The following is a 15,005-nucleotide window of genomic DNA, read 5'->3' as shown; positions in this document are numbered from 1 at the left end:
AGTGAGTGTGAACCTGAGGGAAACCCACCCCATCGCACCACCTTTTGCCCTCAGAACAGCCTAATTTCATCAGGGGCACGGACTCTACAAGGTGTCTAAAGTGTTCCACAGGGATGCTGGCCCATGTTGGCTGGCTGGATGGATGTCCTTTGGGTGGCTGCTTCATGTGATGCATTGTTGTCTCTACCTTCTTGCCCTTTGTGCTGTTGTCTGTTGCCCAATAATGTTTGTACCATGTTTTGTGCTGCTACCATGTTGTGTTGCTGCCGTGTTGTTGTCATGTGGTGTTGCTACCATGCTGTGTTGTCGTCTTAGGTCTCTCTTTATGTAGTGTTGTGGTCTCTCTTTATGTAGTGTTGTGGTGTCTCTCTTTATGTAGTGTTGTGGTGTCTCTCTTTATGTAGTGTTGTGGTGTCTCTCTTTATGTAGTGTTGTGGTGTCTCTCTTTATGTAGTGTTGTGGTGTCTCTCTTTATGTAGTGTTGTGGTGTCTCTCTTTATGTAGTGTTGTGGCGTCTCTCTTTATGTAGTGTTGTGGTGTCTCTCTTTATGTAGTGTTGTGGCGTCTCTCTTTATGTAGTGTTGTGGTGTCTCTCTTTATGTAGTGTTGTTGTCAGGTGTTGCTGTAGATTGGTGTGGTGTGGAATCAGGCGCAGGACGCAGAAGTTAAGTCCAACAAAGACTTTTAGTAGAGCACACAAAAATACAATCCAAACAGCCCGGAGGCGAGAAAAGCGCACACAGGCGTAAACAAACGAGCGCACAAAACATGTGCGAAAATCCTCTCCTAAATAAACAAGGAGGAAAGCTACAAATAGCGCACCGAAACGGGTAGCGCAACAACACGACAACGGGAACAATTACACACAACACCTAAACTCACAACAAGGAACTAAATAGGGTGCTTAATGAGACATAACACAAAACAGGTGTGACAAACAGACAAAACCAATCAACCATGAAACATAGAACGGTGGCAGCTAGTACTCCGGAGACGACGACCGCCGAAACCTGCCCGAACAAGGAGGAGGGGCCGCCTCGGCCGAAACCGTGACAGTTGTAGTGTCTCTCTTTATGTAGTGTTGTGGCGTCTCTCTATGTAGTGTTGTGGTGTCTCTCTTTATGTAGTGTTGTGGTGTCTCTCTTTAAGTAGTGTTGTGGTGTCTCTCTTTATGTAGTGTTGTGGTGTCTCTCTTTATGTAGTGTTGTGGCGTCTCTCTTTATGTAGTGTTGTGGCGTCTCTCTTTATGTAGTGTTGTGGCGTCTCTCTTTATGTAGTGTTGTGGCGTCTCTCTTTATGTAGTGTTGTGGTGTCTCTCTTTATGTAGTGTTGTGGTGTCTCTCTTTATGTAGTGTTGTAGTGTCTCTCTTTATGTAGTGTTGTGGTGTCTCTCTATATGTAGTGTTGTGGTGTCTCTCTTTATGGAGTGTTGTGGTGTCTCTCTTTATGTAGTGTTGTAGTGTCTCTCTTTATGTAGTGTTGTAGTGTCTCTCTTTATGTAGTGTTGTAGTGTCTCTCTTTATGTAGTGTTGTGGTGTCTCTCGTCTTGGTGTGTTTTGTCCTATATTTTTAATCCCCGTCCCCGCAGGAGGCCTTTTGCCTTTCAGTGTAGGCCGTCATTGTAAATAAAAATGTGTTCTTAACTGACTTGCCTAGTTAAATAAAATTAAATCAAAAATCTTGATACACACAGGAAACTGTTGAGCGTGAAAAACCCAGCAGTGTTGCAGTTCTATGACACAAACCGGTGGACCTAGCACCTACTACCATACCCTGTTCAAAGGAATTTACATATTTTGTCTTGCACCCTCTGAATGGCACACATACACAATCCATGTCTCAATTGTGTCAAGGCTTAAAAATCCTTCTTTAACCTGACTCCTCCCTTTCATCTACACTGATTGAAGTGGATATAACAAGTGACATCAATAAGGGATCATTGCTTTCATCTGGATTCACCTGGTCAGTCTATGTCATTGAAAGAGGTGTTCTTAATGTTTTGTCCATTCAGTGTATCTGAGTAAGGAGAGAAAAAGAAAAATAGAAAGAGAGAGGGAGAGAGAGAAGGAAAGAGAGAGAGAGAGAGAGAGAGAGAGAGAGAAGGAAAGAGAGAGAGAAGGAAAGAGAGAGAGAGAGAGAGAGAGAGAGAGAGAGAGAAGGGGAGAGAAGGAAAGAGAGAGAGAGAGAAGGAAAGAGGGAGAGAGAGAGAGGGAAGGAAAGAGAGAGAGAAGGAAAGAGAGAGAGAGAAGGAAAGAGAGAGAGAGAAGGAAAGAGGGAGAGAGAGAGATAGAAGGAAAGAGAGAGAGAGAGAGAGAGAGAAGGAAAGAGGGAGAGAGAAGGAAAGAGGGAGAGAGAAGGAAAGAGGGAGAGAGAGAGAGAGAGAGAAGGAAAGAGAGAGAAGGAAAGAGAGAGAGAGAGAAGGAAAGAGAGAGAAGGAAAGAGAGAGAGAGAGAGAGAGAGAGAGAGAGAGAGAAGGAAAGAGGGAGAGAGAGAGAGAGAGAGAGAGAAGGAAAGAGGGAGAGAGAGAAAGAGAGAGAAGGAAAGAGGGAGAGAGAGAGAGAGAGAAGGAAAGAGAGAGAGAAGGAAAGAGAGAGAGAGGGAGAGAGAGAGAGAGAGAAGAAGAAACTCAGCCTTCCTTCCTGTCCACTGCTGACCTCTTTGACAGATGACACTAAGAACACATCCCTTCAGACGCCCACGCCGCCATAACCCTGAAGGACTTCTATTGCCGTGGTGCACCAGTCGGTCTATGGCCAGTGACGTGAACGAGAGGAGCACCCTTCTCAAATCCAACAGTAATCTGCACCCCTTGGTCATGTTGTCAAGGCAGCATGGTGCATCGTCCAGAAATGTACCTCTTTTCCATTAAATATATGTTAGAATTTTCAAACTAGTTTTCATTGGGAATGGCAGATACAGCGTTTTTATCAAAATAAATCACTTTTGCACGTGAAAAGACAGAATCCTACTAATTACTCCACGTGCTTAATCCTACGTCACTTTTGTTTTGAGCCGACTTTGCCTCGGGCTTTGAACGGGGCACCTGGCTCAAGCCCGGGAGGCAGCCCGGTTCCAAAACGAATGCAATCACTTTTCACCCCATTTCAAACTCCTCCCACCGGGGGTAACCCAGGCCAGATAATCAAATCCCTCTCCTCCCACCGGGGGTAACCCGGGCTAGATAACGTGTGAAAATGTATGCACTCACTAACTGTAAGTCGCTCTGGATAAGAGCGTCTGCTAAATGACTGAAATGTAAAATAATGGAGTCAATGACAGGGTGATCACAGTCAGCTAGCTTGTACTCAGGACAACACCCCCCTAACTGACTGACGGACGGACGGACAGACAGCCATCATGGGTTGGAAAGCCATCCCTATAGTAGGGTGTAAGGTCACTGTTTGACACTGGTGCTCATGCTAGAAATCATGATATTTTGATAAACTGAATTAAATTGAAGTATTTTTACAGAAATATATTATCTTCCTTAATATGTTGCCTGATTAACCGTTTGTGAGCATGTCTCTCTGATATTTACATTTACATTTTAGTCATTTAGCAGATGCTCTTATCCAGAGCAACTTACAGTTAGTGAGTGCATAAATTTTTTTAAATATATATTTTTCATACTGGCCCCCCCATGGGAAACGAACCCACAACCCTGGAGTTGCAAGCGCCATGCTCTACCAACTGAGCTACAGGGGAGAGCTCCATGAATCAGGCCAGAGCGGTTTGACGCTTCTCCTGAAAATACTGCTTTCAAAATCGGTCCATTTCAGGTGGTGTTATCCCGTCTAGACTTGGGCAGTATACCATACAGTGGAAGTCGGAAGTTTACATACACCTTAAGCCAAATACATTTAAACTCCGTTTTTCACAATTCCTGACTTTTAATCCTAGTAAAAAATCCCTGTCTTAGGTCAGTTAGGATCACCACTTTATTTTAAGAAATCTGAAATAGTAGATTGTTTAACTTGGGTCAAACGTTTCAGGAAGCCTTCCACAAGCTTCCCACAATAAGTTGGGTGAATTTTGGCCCATTCCTCCTGACAGAGCTGGTGTAACTGAGTCAGGTTTGTAGGCCTCCTTGCTCGCACATGCTTTTTCAGATCTGCCCATACATTTTCTATAGGATTGAGGTGAGGGCTTTGTGATGGCCACTCCAATACCTTGACTTTGTTGTCCTTAAGCCATTTTGCCACGACTTTGGAAGTATGCCTGGGGTCATTGTCCATTTGGAAGACCCATTTGCGACCAAGCTTTAACTTCCTGACTGATGTCTTGAGATGTTGCTTCAATATATCCACATAATATTCCTTCCTCATGATGCCATCTATTTTGTGCAGCAAAGCTCCCCCACAGCATGATGCTGCCACCCCCGTGCTTCACGGTTGGGATGGTGTTCTTCGGCTTGCAAGCTTTCCCCTTTTTCCTCCAAACATAACGATGGCCAAACAGTTATATTTTTGTTTCATCAGACCAGAGTACAATTTCTCCAAAAAGTATGATCTTTGTCCCCATGTGCAGTTGCAAACCGTAGTCTGTTTTTTTTTATGGCGGTTTTGGAGCAGTGGCTTCTTCGTTGCTGAGCGGCCTTTCAGGTTATGTCGATATAGGACTTGTTTTATACTTGCATACTATTGTTTGTACAGATGAACGTCGTACCTTCAGGCATTTGGAAATTGTTCCCAAGGATGAACCAGACTTGTGGAGGTCTACATTTTTTTTTCTGAGGTCTTGGCTGATTTCTTTTGATTTTCCCATGATGTCAAGCAAAGAGGCACTGAGTTTGAAGGTAGGCCATGAAATACATCCACAGGTACACCTCCAATTGACTCAAATGATGTCAATTAGCCTATCAGAAGCTTCTAAAGCCATGACATCATTTTCTGGAATTTTCCAAGCTGTTTAAAGGCACAGTCAACTTAGTGTATGTAAACTTCTGACCCACTAGAATTGTGATACAGTGAATTAAGTGAAATAATCTGTCTAAACAATTGTTGGAAAAATTACTGTCATGTACAAAGTAAATGTCCTAACCGACTTGCCAAAACTATAGTTTGTTAACAAGAAATTTGTGGAGTGGTTGAAAAACGAGTTTTAATGACCCCAACCTAAGTGTATGTAAACTTCCGACTTCAACTGTATATACCATATTTACCATATCATATATACCGTACCATATTTAACATATCATATATACCGTACCATATATACCATATATACCATACCATATTATCATATACGCTACCGTTCAAAAGTTTGGGGTCACTTAGAAATGTCCTTGTTTTCGAAAGAAAAGCAAATTTTTGGTCCATTAAAATCACATCAAATTTATCAGAAATACAGTGTAGACATTGTTAATGTTGTAAATGGCTATCGTAGCTGGAAACGGCTGATTTTTATTGAATTTCTACATAGGCGTACAGAGGCCCATTATCAGCAACGATCAGTCCTGTGTTCCAATGGCATGTTGTGTTTGCTAATCCAAGTTTATAATTTTAAAAGGCTAATTGATCATTAGAAAAACCTTTTGCAATTATGTTAGCACAGCTGAAAACTGTTGTGCTGATTAAAGAAGCAATAAAACTGGCCTTCTTGAGACTAGTTGAGTATCTGGAGCATAAGTAATTGTGGGTTCGATTACAGGCTCAAAATGGACAGAAACAAGGAACTTTCTTCTGAAACTCGTCAGTCTACAGTCGTGGTTTGAGAATGACACAAATACTAATTTTCACAAAGTCTGCTGCCTCAGTTTTGATGATGGCAATTTGCATATACAGTGGGGAAAAAAGTATTTAGTCAGCCACCAATTGTGCAAGTTCTCCCACTTAAAAAGATGAGAGAGGCCTGTCATTTTCATCATAGGTACACGTCAACTATGACAGACAAATTGAGAAAGAAAATTCTGGAAAACTACATTGTAGGATTTTTAATGAATTTATTTGCAAATTATGGTGGAAAATAAGTATTTGGACACCTACAAACAAGCAAGATTCCTGGCTCTCACAGACTTGTAACTTCTTCTTTAAGAGGCTCCTCTGTCCTCCACTCGTTACCTGTATTAATGGCACCTGTTTGAACTTGTTATCAGTATAAAAGACACCTGTCCACAACCTCAAACAGTCACACTCCAAACTCCACTATGGCCAAGACCAAAGAGCTGTCAAAGGACACCAGAAACAAAATTGTAGACCTGCACCAGGCTGGGAAGATTGAATCTGCAATAGGTAAGCAGCTTGGTTTGAAGAAATCAACTGTGGGAGCAATTATTAGGAAATGGAAGACATACAAGACCCCTGATAATCTCCCTCGATCTGGGGCTCCACGCAAGATCTCACCCCGTGGGGTCAAAATGATCACAAGAACGGTGAGCAAAAATCCCAGAACCACACGGGGGGACCTAGTGAATGACCTGCAGAGAGCTGGGACCAAAGTAACAAAGCCTACCATCAGTAACGCACTACGCAGTGCCAGACGTGTCCCCCTGCTTAAGCCAGTACATGTCCAGGCCCGTCTGAAGTTTGCTAGAGTGCATTTGGATGATCCAGAAGAGGATTGGGAGAATGTCATATGGTCAGATGAAACCAAAATATAACTTTTTGGTAAAAACTCAACTCGTCGTGTTTGGAGGACAAAGAATGCTGAGTTGCATTCAAAGAACACCATACCTACTGTGAAGCATGGGGGTGGAAACATCATGCTTTGGGGCTGTTTTTCTGCAAAGGGACCAGGACGACTGATCCGTGTAAAGGAAAGAATGAATGGGGCCATGTATCGTGAGATTTTGAGTGAAAACCTCCTTCCATCAGCAAGGGCATTGAACATGAAACGTGGCTGGGTCTTTCAGCATGACAATGATCCCAAACACACCGCCCGGGCAACGAAGGAGTGGCTTCGTAAGAAGCATTTCAAGGTCCTGGAGTGGCCTAGCCAGTCTCCAGATCTCAACCCCATAGAAAATCTTTGGAGGGAGTTGAAAGTCCGTATACCCAGCGACAGCCCCAAAACATCACTGCTCTAGAGGAGATCTGCATGGAGGAATGGGCCAAAATACCAGCAACAGTGTGTGAAAACCTTGTGAAGACTTACAGAAAACGTTTGACCTGTGTCATTGCCAACAAAGGGTATATAACAAAGTATTGAAAAACTTTTGTTATTGACCAAATACTTATTTTCCACCATAATTTGCTAATAAATTCATTAAAAATCCTACAATGTGATTTTCTGGATTTTTTTTCTTCATTTTGTCTGTCATAGTTGACGTGTACCTATGATGAAAATTACAGGCCTCTCTCATCTTTTTAAGTGGGAGAACTTGTACAATTGGTGGCTGACTAAATACTTTTTTTCCCCACTGTACTCCAGAATGGCATAAAAATGAACTTAATCCCCAAAAAACATTTCCACTGCATTTCAGCCCTGCCACAAAAGGACCAGCTGCCATCATGTCAGTGATTCTCTCGTTAACACAGATGAGAGTGTTGACGAGGACAAGGCTGGAGATCACTCTGTCATGCTGATTGAGTTAGAATAACAGACTGGAAGCTTTAAAAAGGAGGGTGGTGCTTGAAATCATTGTTCTTCCTCTGTTAACCATGGTTACCTGCAAGGAAACACGTGCCGTCTTCATTGCTTTGCACAAAAAGGGCTTCACAGGAAAGGATATTGCTGCTAGAAAGATTGCACCTAAATCAAACATTTTTCGGATCATCAAGAACTTCAAGGAGAGGTTCAATTGTTGTGAAGAAGGCGTCAGGGCGCCCAAGAAAGTCCAGCAAGCGCCAGGACGTCTCCTAAAGTTGATTCAGCTGCGGGATCGGGGCACCACCAGTGCAGAGCTTGCTCAGGAATGGCAGCAGGCAGGTGTGAGTGCATCTGCACGCACAGTGAGGCGAAGACCTTTGGAGGATGGCCTGGTGTCAAGAAGGGCAGCAAAGAAGCCACTTCTCTCCAGGAAAAACATCAGGGACAGACTGATATTCTGCAAAAGGAACAGGGATTGGACTTGGGTAAAGTCATTTTCTCTGATGAATCCCCTTTCCGATTGTTTGGGGCATCCGGAAAACACCTTGTCCGGAGAAGACAAGGTGAGCGCTACCATCAGTCCTGTGTCATGCCAACAGTAAAGCATCCTGAGACCATTCATGTGTGGGGTTGCTTCTCAGCCAAGGGAGTGGGCTCACTCACAATTTTGCCTAAGAACACAGCCATGAATAAAGAATGGTACCAACACATCCTCCGAGAGCAACTTCTCCCAACCACCCAAGAACAGTTTGGTGACGACCAATGCCTTTTCCAGCATGATGGAGCACCTTGCCATAAGGCAAAAGTGATAACTAAGTGGCTCGGGGAACAAAACATCAACATTTTGGCTCCATGGCCAGTAAACTCCCCAGACCTTAATCCCATTGAGAACTTGTGGTCGATCCTCAAGAGGCGGGTGGACAAACAAAAACCCACAAATTCTGACAAACATTGATTATGCAAGAATGGGCTGCCATCAGTCAGGATGTGGCCCAGAAGTTAATTGACAGCATGCCAGGGCGGATTGCAGAGGTCTTGAAAAAGAAGGGTCAACACTGCAAATATTGACTCCTTGCATAAACTTAATATAATTGTCAATAAAAGCCTTTGACACTTATGGAATGCTTGTAATTATACTTCAGTATACCATAGTAACATCTGACAAAAATATCTCATAACACTGAAGCAGCGAACTTTGTGAAGACCAATACTTGTGTCGTTCTCAAAACTTTTGACCACGACTGTATTCTTGTTCTGAGAAATGAAGGCTATTCCATGCGAGAAATTGCCAAGAAACTGAAGATCTCGTACAACACTGTGTACTACTCCCTTCACAGAACAGCGCAAACTGTCTCTAACCAGAATAGAAAGAGGAGTGGGAGGCCCCGGTGCACAACTGAGCAAGAGGACAAATACATTAGAATGTCTAGTTTGAGAAACAGACGCCTCACAGGTCCTCAACTGGCAGCTTCATTAAATAGTACCCGCAAAACACCAGTCTCAACGTCAATAGTGAAGAGGCGACTCCGGGATGCTGACCTTCTAGGCAGAGTTGCAAAGAAAAAGCCATATCTCAGACTGGCCAATAAAAAATAAAATATTAAAACGGACAAAAGAACACAGACACTGGACAGAAGAAGATTGGGAAAAAGTGTTATGGACAGACTAAACGATGTTTGAGGTGTTCAGATCACAAAGATGAACATTTGTGAGACGCAGACCAAATGAAAAGATGCTGGAGGAGTGCTTGATGCCATCTGTCAAGCATGGTGGAGGCAATGTGATGGTCTGGGGGTGCTTTGGTGGTGGTAAAGTGGGAGATTTGTACAGGGTAAAAGGGATCTTCAAGAAGGACGGCTATCAATCCATTTTGCAATGCCATGCCATACCCTGTGGACGGCGCTTGATTGGAGCAACAGGACAATGACCCAAAGCACAGCACCAAACTATGCAAGAACTATTTAGGGAAGAAGCAGTCAGCTGGTATTCTGTCTATAATGGAGTGGCCACCACAGTCACCGGATCTCAACCCTATTGAGCTGTTGTGATCTTGACCATATGGTACGTAAGAAGTGCCCATCAAGCCAATCCAACTTGTGGGAGGTGCTTCAGGAAGCATGGGATGAAATCTCTTCAGATTACCTCAACAAATTGACAACTAGAATGCCAAAGGTCTGCAAGGCTGTAATTGCTGCAAATTGAGGATTTTTTGACGAAAGCAAAGTCAATGACTACATTTCCTATTCATTTTGCTATATTTCCTATTCAAACTAATTTCATGTATGTTTTCATGGAAAACAAGGACATTTCTAAGTGACCCCAAACTTTTGAACGGTAGTGTATATCATATATACCGTACCATATATACCATACCGTCTACACCATACCATATATCCCATATATACCATACCATCTATACCACATAATTACCGGGGGATATTTGACGGGTACAGTCGGTACTGGTTTTTCAAATACTGTTAGAACCGGTTATAGGTTGAACTGTTTTATAAAATGTGCGCTGTTTGCTAAATCACAACATGAGTTAGGTGAGGAGACATGGAAGGGGAGGGGTCATAGCCTACTAACTTCAGGACCCTCATCACCACCGTGGACCAGGAGCACTGGGGCAGGAGCGCTGGGGCAGGACCCTCATCACCACCGTGGACCAGGAGCGCTGGGGCAGGACCCTCATCACCACCGTGGACCAGGAGCGCTGGGGCAGGACCCTCATCACCACCGTGGACCAGGAGCGCTGGGGCAGGACCCTCATCACCACCGTGGACCAGGAGCGCTGGGGCAGGACCCTCATCACCACCGTGGACCAGGAGCGCTGGGGCAGGACCCTCATCACCACCGTGGACCAGGAGCGCTGGGGCAGGACCCTCATCACCACCGTGGACCAGGAGCGCTGGGGCAGGACCCTCATCACCACCGTGGACCAGGAGCGCTGGGGCAGGACCCTCATCACCACCGTGGACCAGGAGCGCTGGGGCAGGACCCTCATCACCACCGTGGACCAGGAGCGCTGGGGCAGGACCCTCATCACCACCGTGGACCAGGAGCGCTGGGGCAGGACCCTCATCACCACCGTGGACCAGGAGCGCTGGGGCAGGACCCTCATCACCGCCGTCCCAAACCCAATCTACATCACATCAACTAAATACTAACATAGCACCGGGTGGAAGAAGAATTGCACGGACGCCGTTACCAAATACATTGAGAAATAAATGGTTTCGTTCAACATGGTGGAACAGAAAGCCTCCAAGGGACATGATCTACACATTAGACCCCCAAGGGATGTAGCTCAGTGGGTAGAGCATGGCGTTTGCAACGCCAGGGTTGTGGGTTCGATTCCCACGGGGGGCATGTAAGAGCGTCTGCTAAAATGACTAAAATGTAAACGTAAGTAAGCTACGAGCTGCCTGGGGGAGAATTCGAGACCTCTACAACGGAGTACGACAAGGGGTACCTCAATATGTGCACTTCAATGTTATTTATATATTTGTATTATTTCTTATTTAATAGTTTTGTTATATTTTTACACTGTTTGCCCTTTTTACTGACCTATTTTGGTATAGCATGCAGCAAGTCATTTCGATTCCACAAGGCCTAATTGTTTTCTCTCTCGTTGTTTCTGTTATTAAATATGTATTATCTTATTGCACACTGACATTCTTTGTTACATTTGACGAAAACCAATGCTATGCTCTTTGTTCATTTGTCGGCATGCAGAGTTAACGCCTTGACTCCCACGCTATCAGCGATTTTTTTTAGTGCTTCCAAAATAACATGTTTTATAAGGTTTGTTTATTGACTGCTTACTTGTGTGCATTTATTCGAATGTTGAGCGTTACCTTGCATATTGAGTTAGATTTACGAACCTAAATGGCAGGCTAATAACACCAGGCATGGTTATGGTTGACGGGAAAGTGAACCATAACGGGAAAATGTGTATTCAATGCAAATACAATACAACGCCTCACTGTGGCAAGATTGTTGTGACGCATTGTGTTGACGAGAAAGTGTGAACCCTAGAGAAAGCAAATGCCGCCACATTGTGGCACGGTAAGAGCGGTACCTTGGTTACCGCAAGGCACGGGTGGCACGGATGCCCCCCCCCCCCCCACCCTCAAGATGGTAGGACTGTATGAAGGTATGGAAATAAATGGATACCGCCCAAGCCTAATTTTTTGTCCAACCATAAGCTATTTGAGTATCAACTCGAAGTATACAAGTTGACTGATGTCTGGAAGGAGTTTTGTGGAGCAAGCTAAAAAAAAAAATCACCTGAGTGAGAAAGTAAGCAAGCTTTCATCTACACTGGTTGACCATAAAAAAAAACTACATCACTACAAAGCTCAGGTTCTTGGGAACATTTAGCTACGCTGCTATCAAGATTTCATGCTGAATTGTTGAAGCGATCATTGATTTACCGCAAGTAGGTAGCTAAACAAGCTGTTTAGCTAGCTAGCTACCTAACGTTAGCTTACTAAGGGAGAGAGTGGGGCGTTTTTGCTTGGCTACGACGGAGATTCTCCTATCTCACCGCGCTCTCCGTCTCTCTCACTCTTTCGATATGGTGAAACTAAATTGAACTTTAATACATTTAAACCTCAGGTTCTTAGTAACAGTTTGATATGGAGCAATTGAGACTGCATTTAGAATTGCAGATAAGACCGGAGATTAACCACGGAGGTGACAAGCTCTTTTTAGCAAATCAGCTCAAAGTGATTTTAATTTGGGAAATACAGTGCGTTCCGAAAGTATTCAGACCCCTTAACTTCTTCAAACATGACTCGAGTCGCGCTACCACGGTAACCTCCCGCCCTTAAAGGGACAGGTGAAATGTTTTTGTCTCATTATATATTTTTTTTACATTATTTTGTTCTAAAGCTAGGTATTTTTTTCTTCAATGTTTGAGTTTCAAATGTTCAGGAAGAGAACACTACTAGTCAGACTAAACTCTCGCCCTTAAAGGGGCAGGTGAACATTTGTCTCATCTGTGATATTTTGGTTAAAAGACTCATGTCACAAAAAAATGAAATTAAACAATATACCACATTACTTCTTACTAGTAATACATTTATTGTTTTAGAAACATTACAAAGCATGTTCATCCGTTTTTTGGTGTGTTTTGTTGGTGTAATTTTAGTGAATAAAAAAATATTATGGCTGGTAGATTTTTTTAATTCTACCTGCCACAGTGGACCAAAAAGTTACTTTTATGCTGCAATATTTGACTGCAATACAGAAACTCAGATACACTCTGAATCTACACAGATATCTGTACTGGTGTGTATTCTCCAAAAAGTAGTCATTCTAGGGCAAATCTAAAAAAAGCCATTATTTGAATCCCAGTTTCTCTGGATACATAATATCAAGCGATACATACCACCACAGGGTGGCGGGCGGGGGGGGGGGGGGGGGGGGGTGGACCTGTACCAGAGATGTTGACCAAATAGACAGATAACCTACGGAAAGGAAGCACCTCATGCGCTCGCCTATGGTTATAACTGATTATAACTAGGTATGACAGTGAACAAAATCTAAATGACCTTACATATATGCTTAGCTGCAGTCCAAACAGCTCCTACAGTCTGTCAGCGGTATGAATACTTAGTAGAACTGTTAGTACAGAAACCAGCTACCCTCTAAATGTAGGCTACACATTGTGCTGTACTGATGTGTATTATAAAAAATATATAGTTATTCTACGGGAAATGTTACATAAATAACCAGAATTCCTATAACATCCTCCAATATTCCATATGTGCAACTGTTTATGTTATTTGAAGCTCGTTTGGAGGTTTGTTAACACACAGTGTCCAATGAAGGGCCAGATGTATACAAAATGGTGTCGTCCGCATAGAGGTGGATCCGAGCATTTATGGTATTTGGATTGCTATAACATTTGGTTTGAAATGGGCATGCTTTTTGAGGCATTCTGCCAAAGGCCAAACCACACCCATTGTTTCACTAGCAGCGCTGGCTGTAGGGTAAGTTAATAAAGAAAACTAAGCCATATTTTTTGGTCATTGTCTTTCAAGATCCATGGATGATCACTTTATGTAAATCAAATTAAGGACATTTCAAATGTTGGTTTTTAGTACTTATGTGGATGGTACTTTGGAAAAAACGCTGCACATTATTTAAGGGAAAGTGTATATTTTCGTTTGAAAGTCAAAATCACAAATTTTGCAAAAATAAGTCTGTTTTGGTTAATTATTTTTCATCCAGATAACATTATTTACAAGTCTAATGATGTTTTGTTAAGCATTGTGTTGCTTTTTCTAATGTTTTCTTCTAATATGTTGGTAGTCTGAGGGATAATCAGAATATATGGCTACTCTGCCCATTCCCCGCACTGCTGCAACTTGCAGGCAGAGCCGCACCTGTCTCCCAAATCGCGCAGGCTGCACAGCAAGCCATTTTCCAAGTTTAAACAACGTTTTTTTTAACACACGTATTTCGACTATCAGGATATCCGATAAAACGTCATATTATTCGAATAAACAAATTATTTCAAATGCCCTTCCCTAGTAGGACACATAATACTTATGTACTTAAGTATATTGAACAGCTTCTATCCCTGAGCCATACGACTTCTAAATAGTTAACAAAATGGCTACACCGGCTATCTGCATGGAACATTCTATTTTATTTTTACACTGTCTCCATGTAAAACACACACACTTCATTTGCTCACACACACACAATACGCACACACTCACGTACAATCATCATATAGGCTGCTGCTCCTCCGGTTATCATATATCCTGATGCCTAGTCACCTTACCCCTAGATTCGATGCAACCAATTGTTCTTGTTCTTTTGAGTTTGTAAAAAGTATTGGTTGCGTCGGATATGCTCACCCCATCCCTGCACATTGTAAATATGGTATTGGCACTGACCCTGGAAATGACCCCGTATATAGCTTACTTACTTTCTTGTGTTCTTATTTCTCGTGTTTTTGTTCTACTTGGCTTTTTCCTTTTTTGCTTAAAAAAAATATATATATATAGTACTACTGATATTGATTTCATCATTGTTGAGAATGGGCAAGTAAGAAGTCATTTCAAACTTGTGCACATGACAAAAAACTTGAAACTTGAAGAGACTCACTGAACGACTCACTAGAACCGAGTTAGCTAACGAAGTTTCAAGTCACTTACCTTTTTCACTTTTTTCACATCCTCCTCCATCTCTATGTGTAGGTACTCTTCATGCTCAGTGCAACCAACGATTTCTTCAGCAACTCAAAACACATCTAGCTAACGTCAGAACCACGGCGACAATCTGTGACATGTCAACCCAATGTAAAATATAGCATCATTTGGCTAGGGGGCACTCGGTGCTCATAAAACGAGTGGAATAACAACCATTTGTAACTTCGATAACGTTATTATTTCACGTTGTCAAAAGCACTTATGTCCTCGTGTCGGAGGGCAATGCCTTGGCATTATTAAGACAACCACATA

At 42.9% G+C, this 15,005-nt stretch overlaps 1 protein-coding gene across 1 annotated transcript in view; it reads right to left on the bottom strand.

Moving 5' to 3' along the window:
* Positions 1-14,731, bottom strand: part of LOC311122058 (cerebral cavernous malformations protein 2 homolog) — a 45,745-nt gene extending 31,014 nt beyond the window's left edge. The window contains exon 1 of the mRNA XM_084196471.1: positions 14,700-14,731. Coding sequence (XP_084052597.1) covers positions 14,700-14,729 — 30 coding nt within the window. The 5' untranslated portion in view covers positions 14,730-14,731. The remainder of the gene's footprint in view (positions 1-14,699) is intronic.
* Between the last annotated feature and the right edge of the window lie 274 nt (positions 14,732-15,005).

The sequence above is a fragment of the Coregonus lavaretus genome, assembly GCF_964263955.1.
Source record: "Coregonus lavaretus genome assembly, contig: HAP1_SCAFFOLD_3406, whole genome shotgun sequence".
NCBI lineage: Eukaryota > Metazoa > Chordata > Actinopteri > Salmoniformes > Salmonidae > Coregonus > Coregonus lavaretus.
Note: the sequence above shows the minus strand (reverse complement) of the source record. Positions and strands in the feature narration are given on the sequence as shown.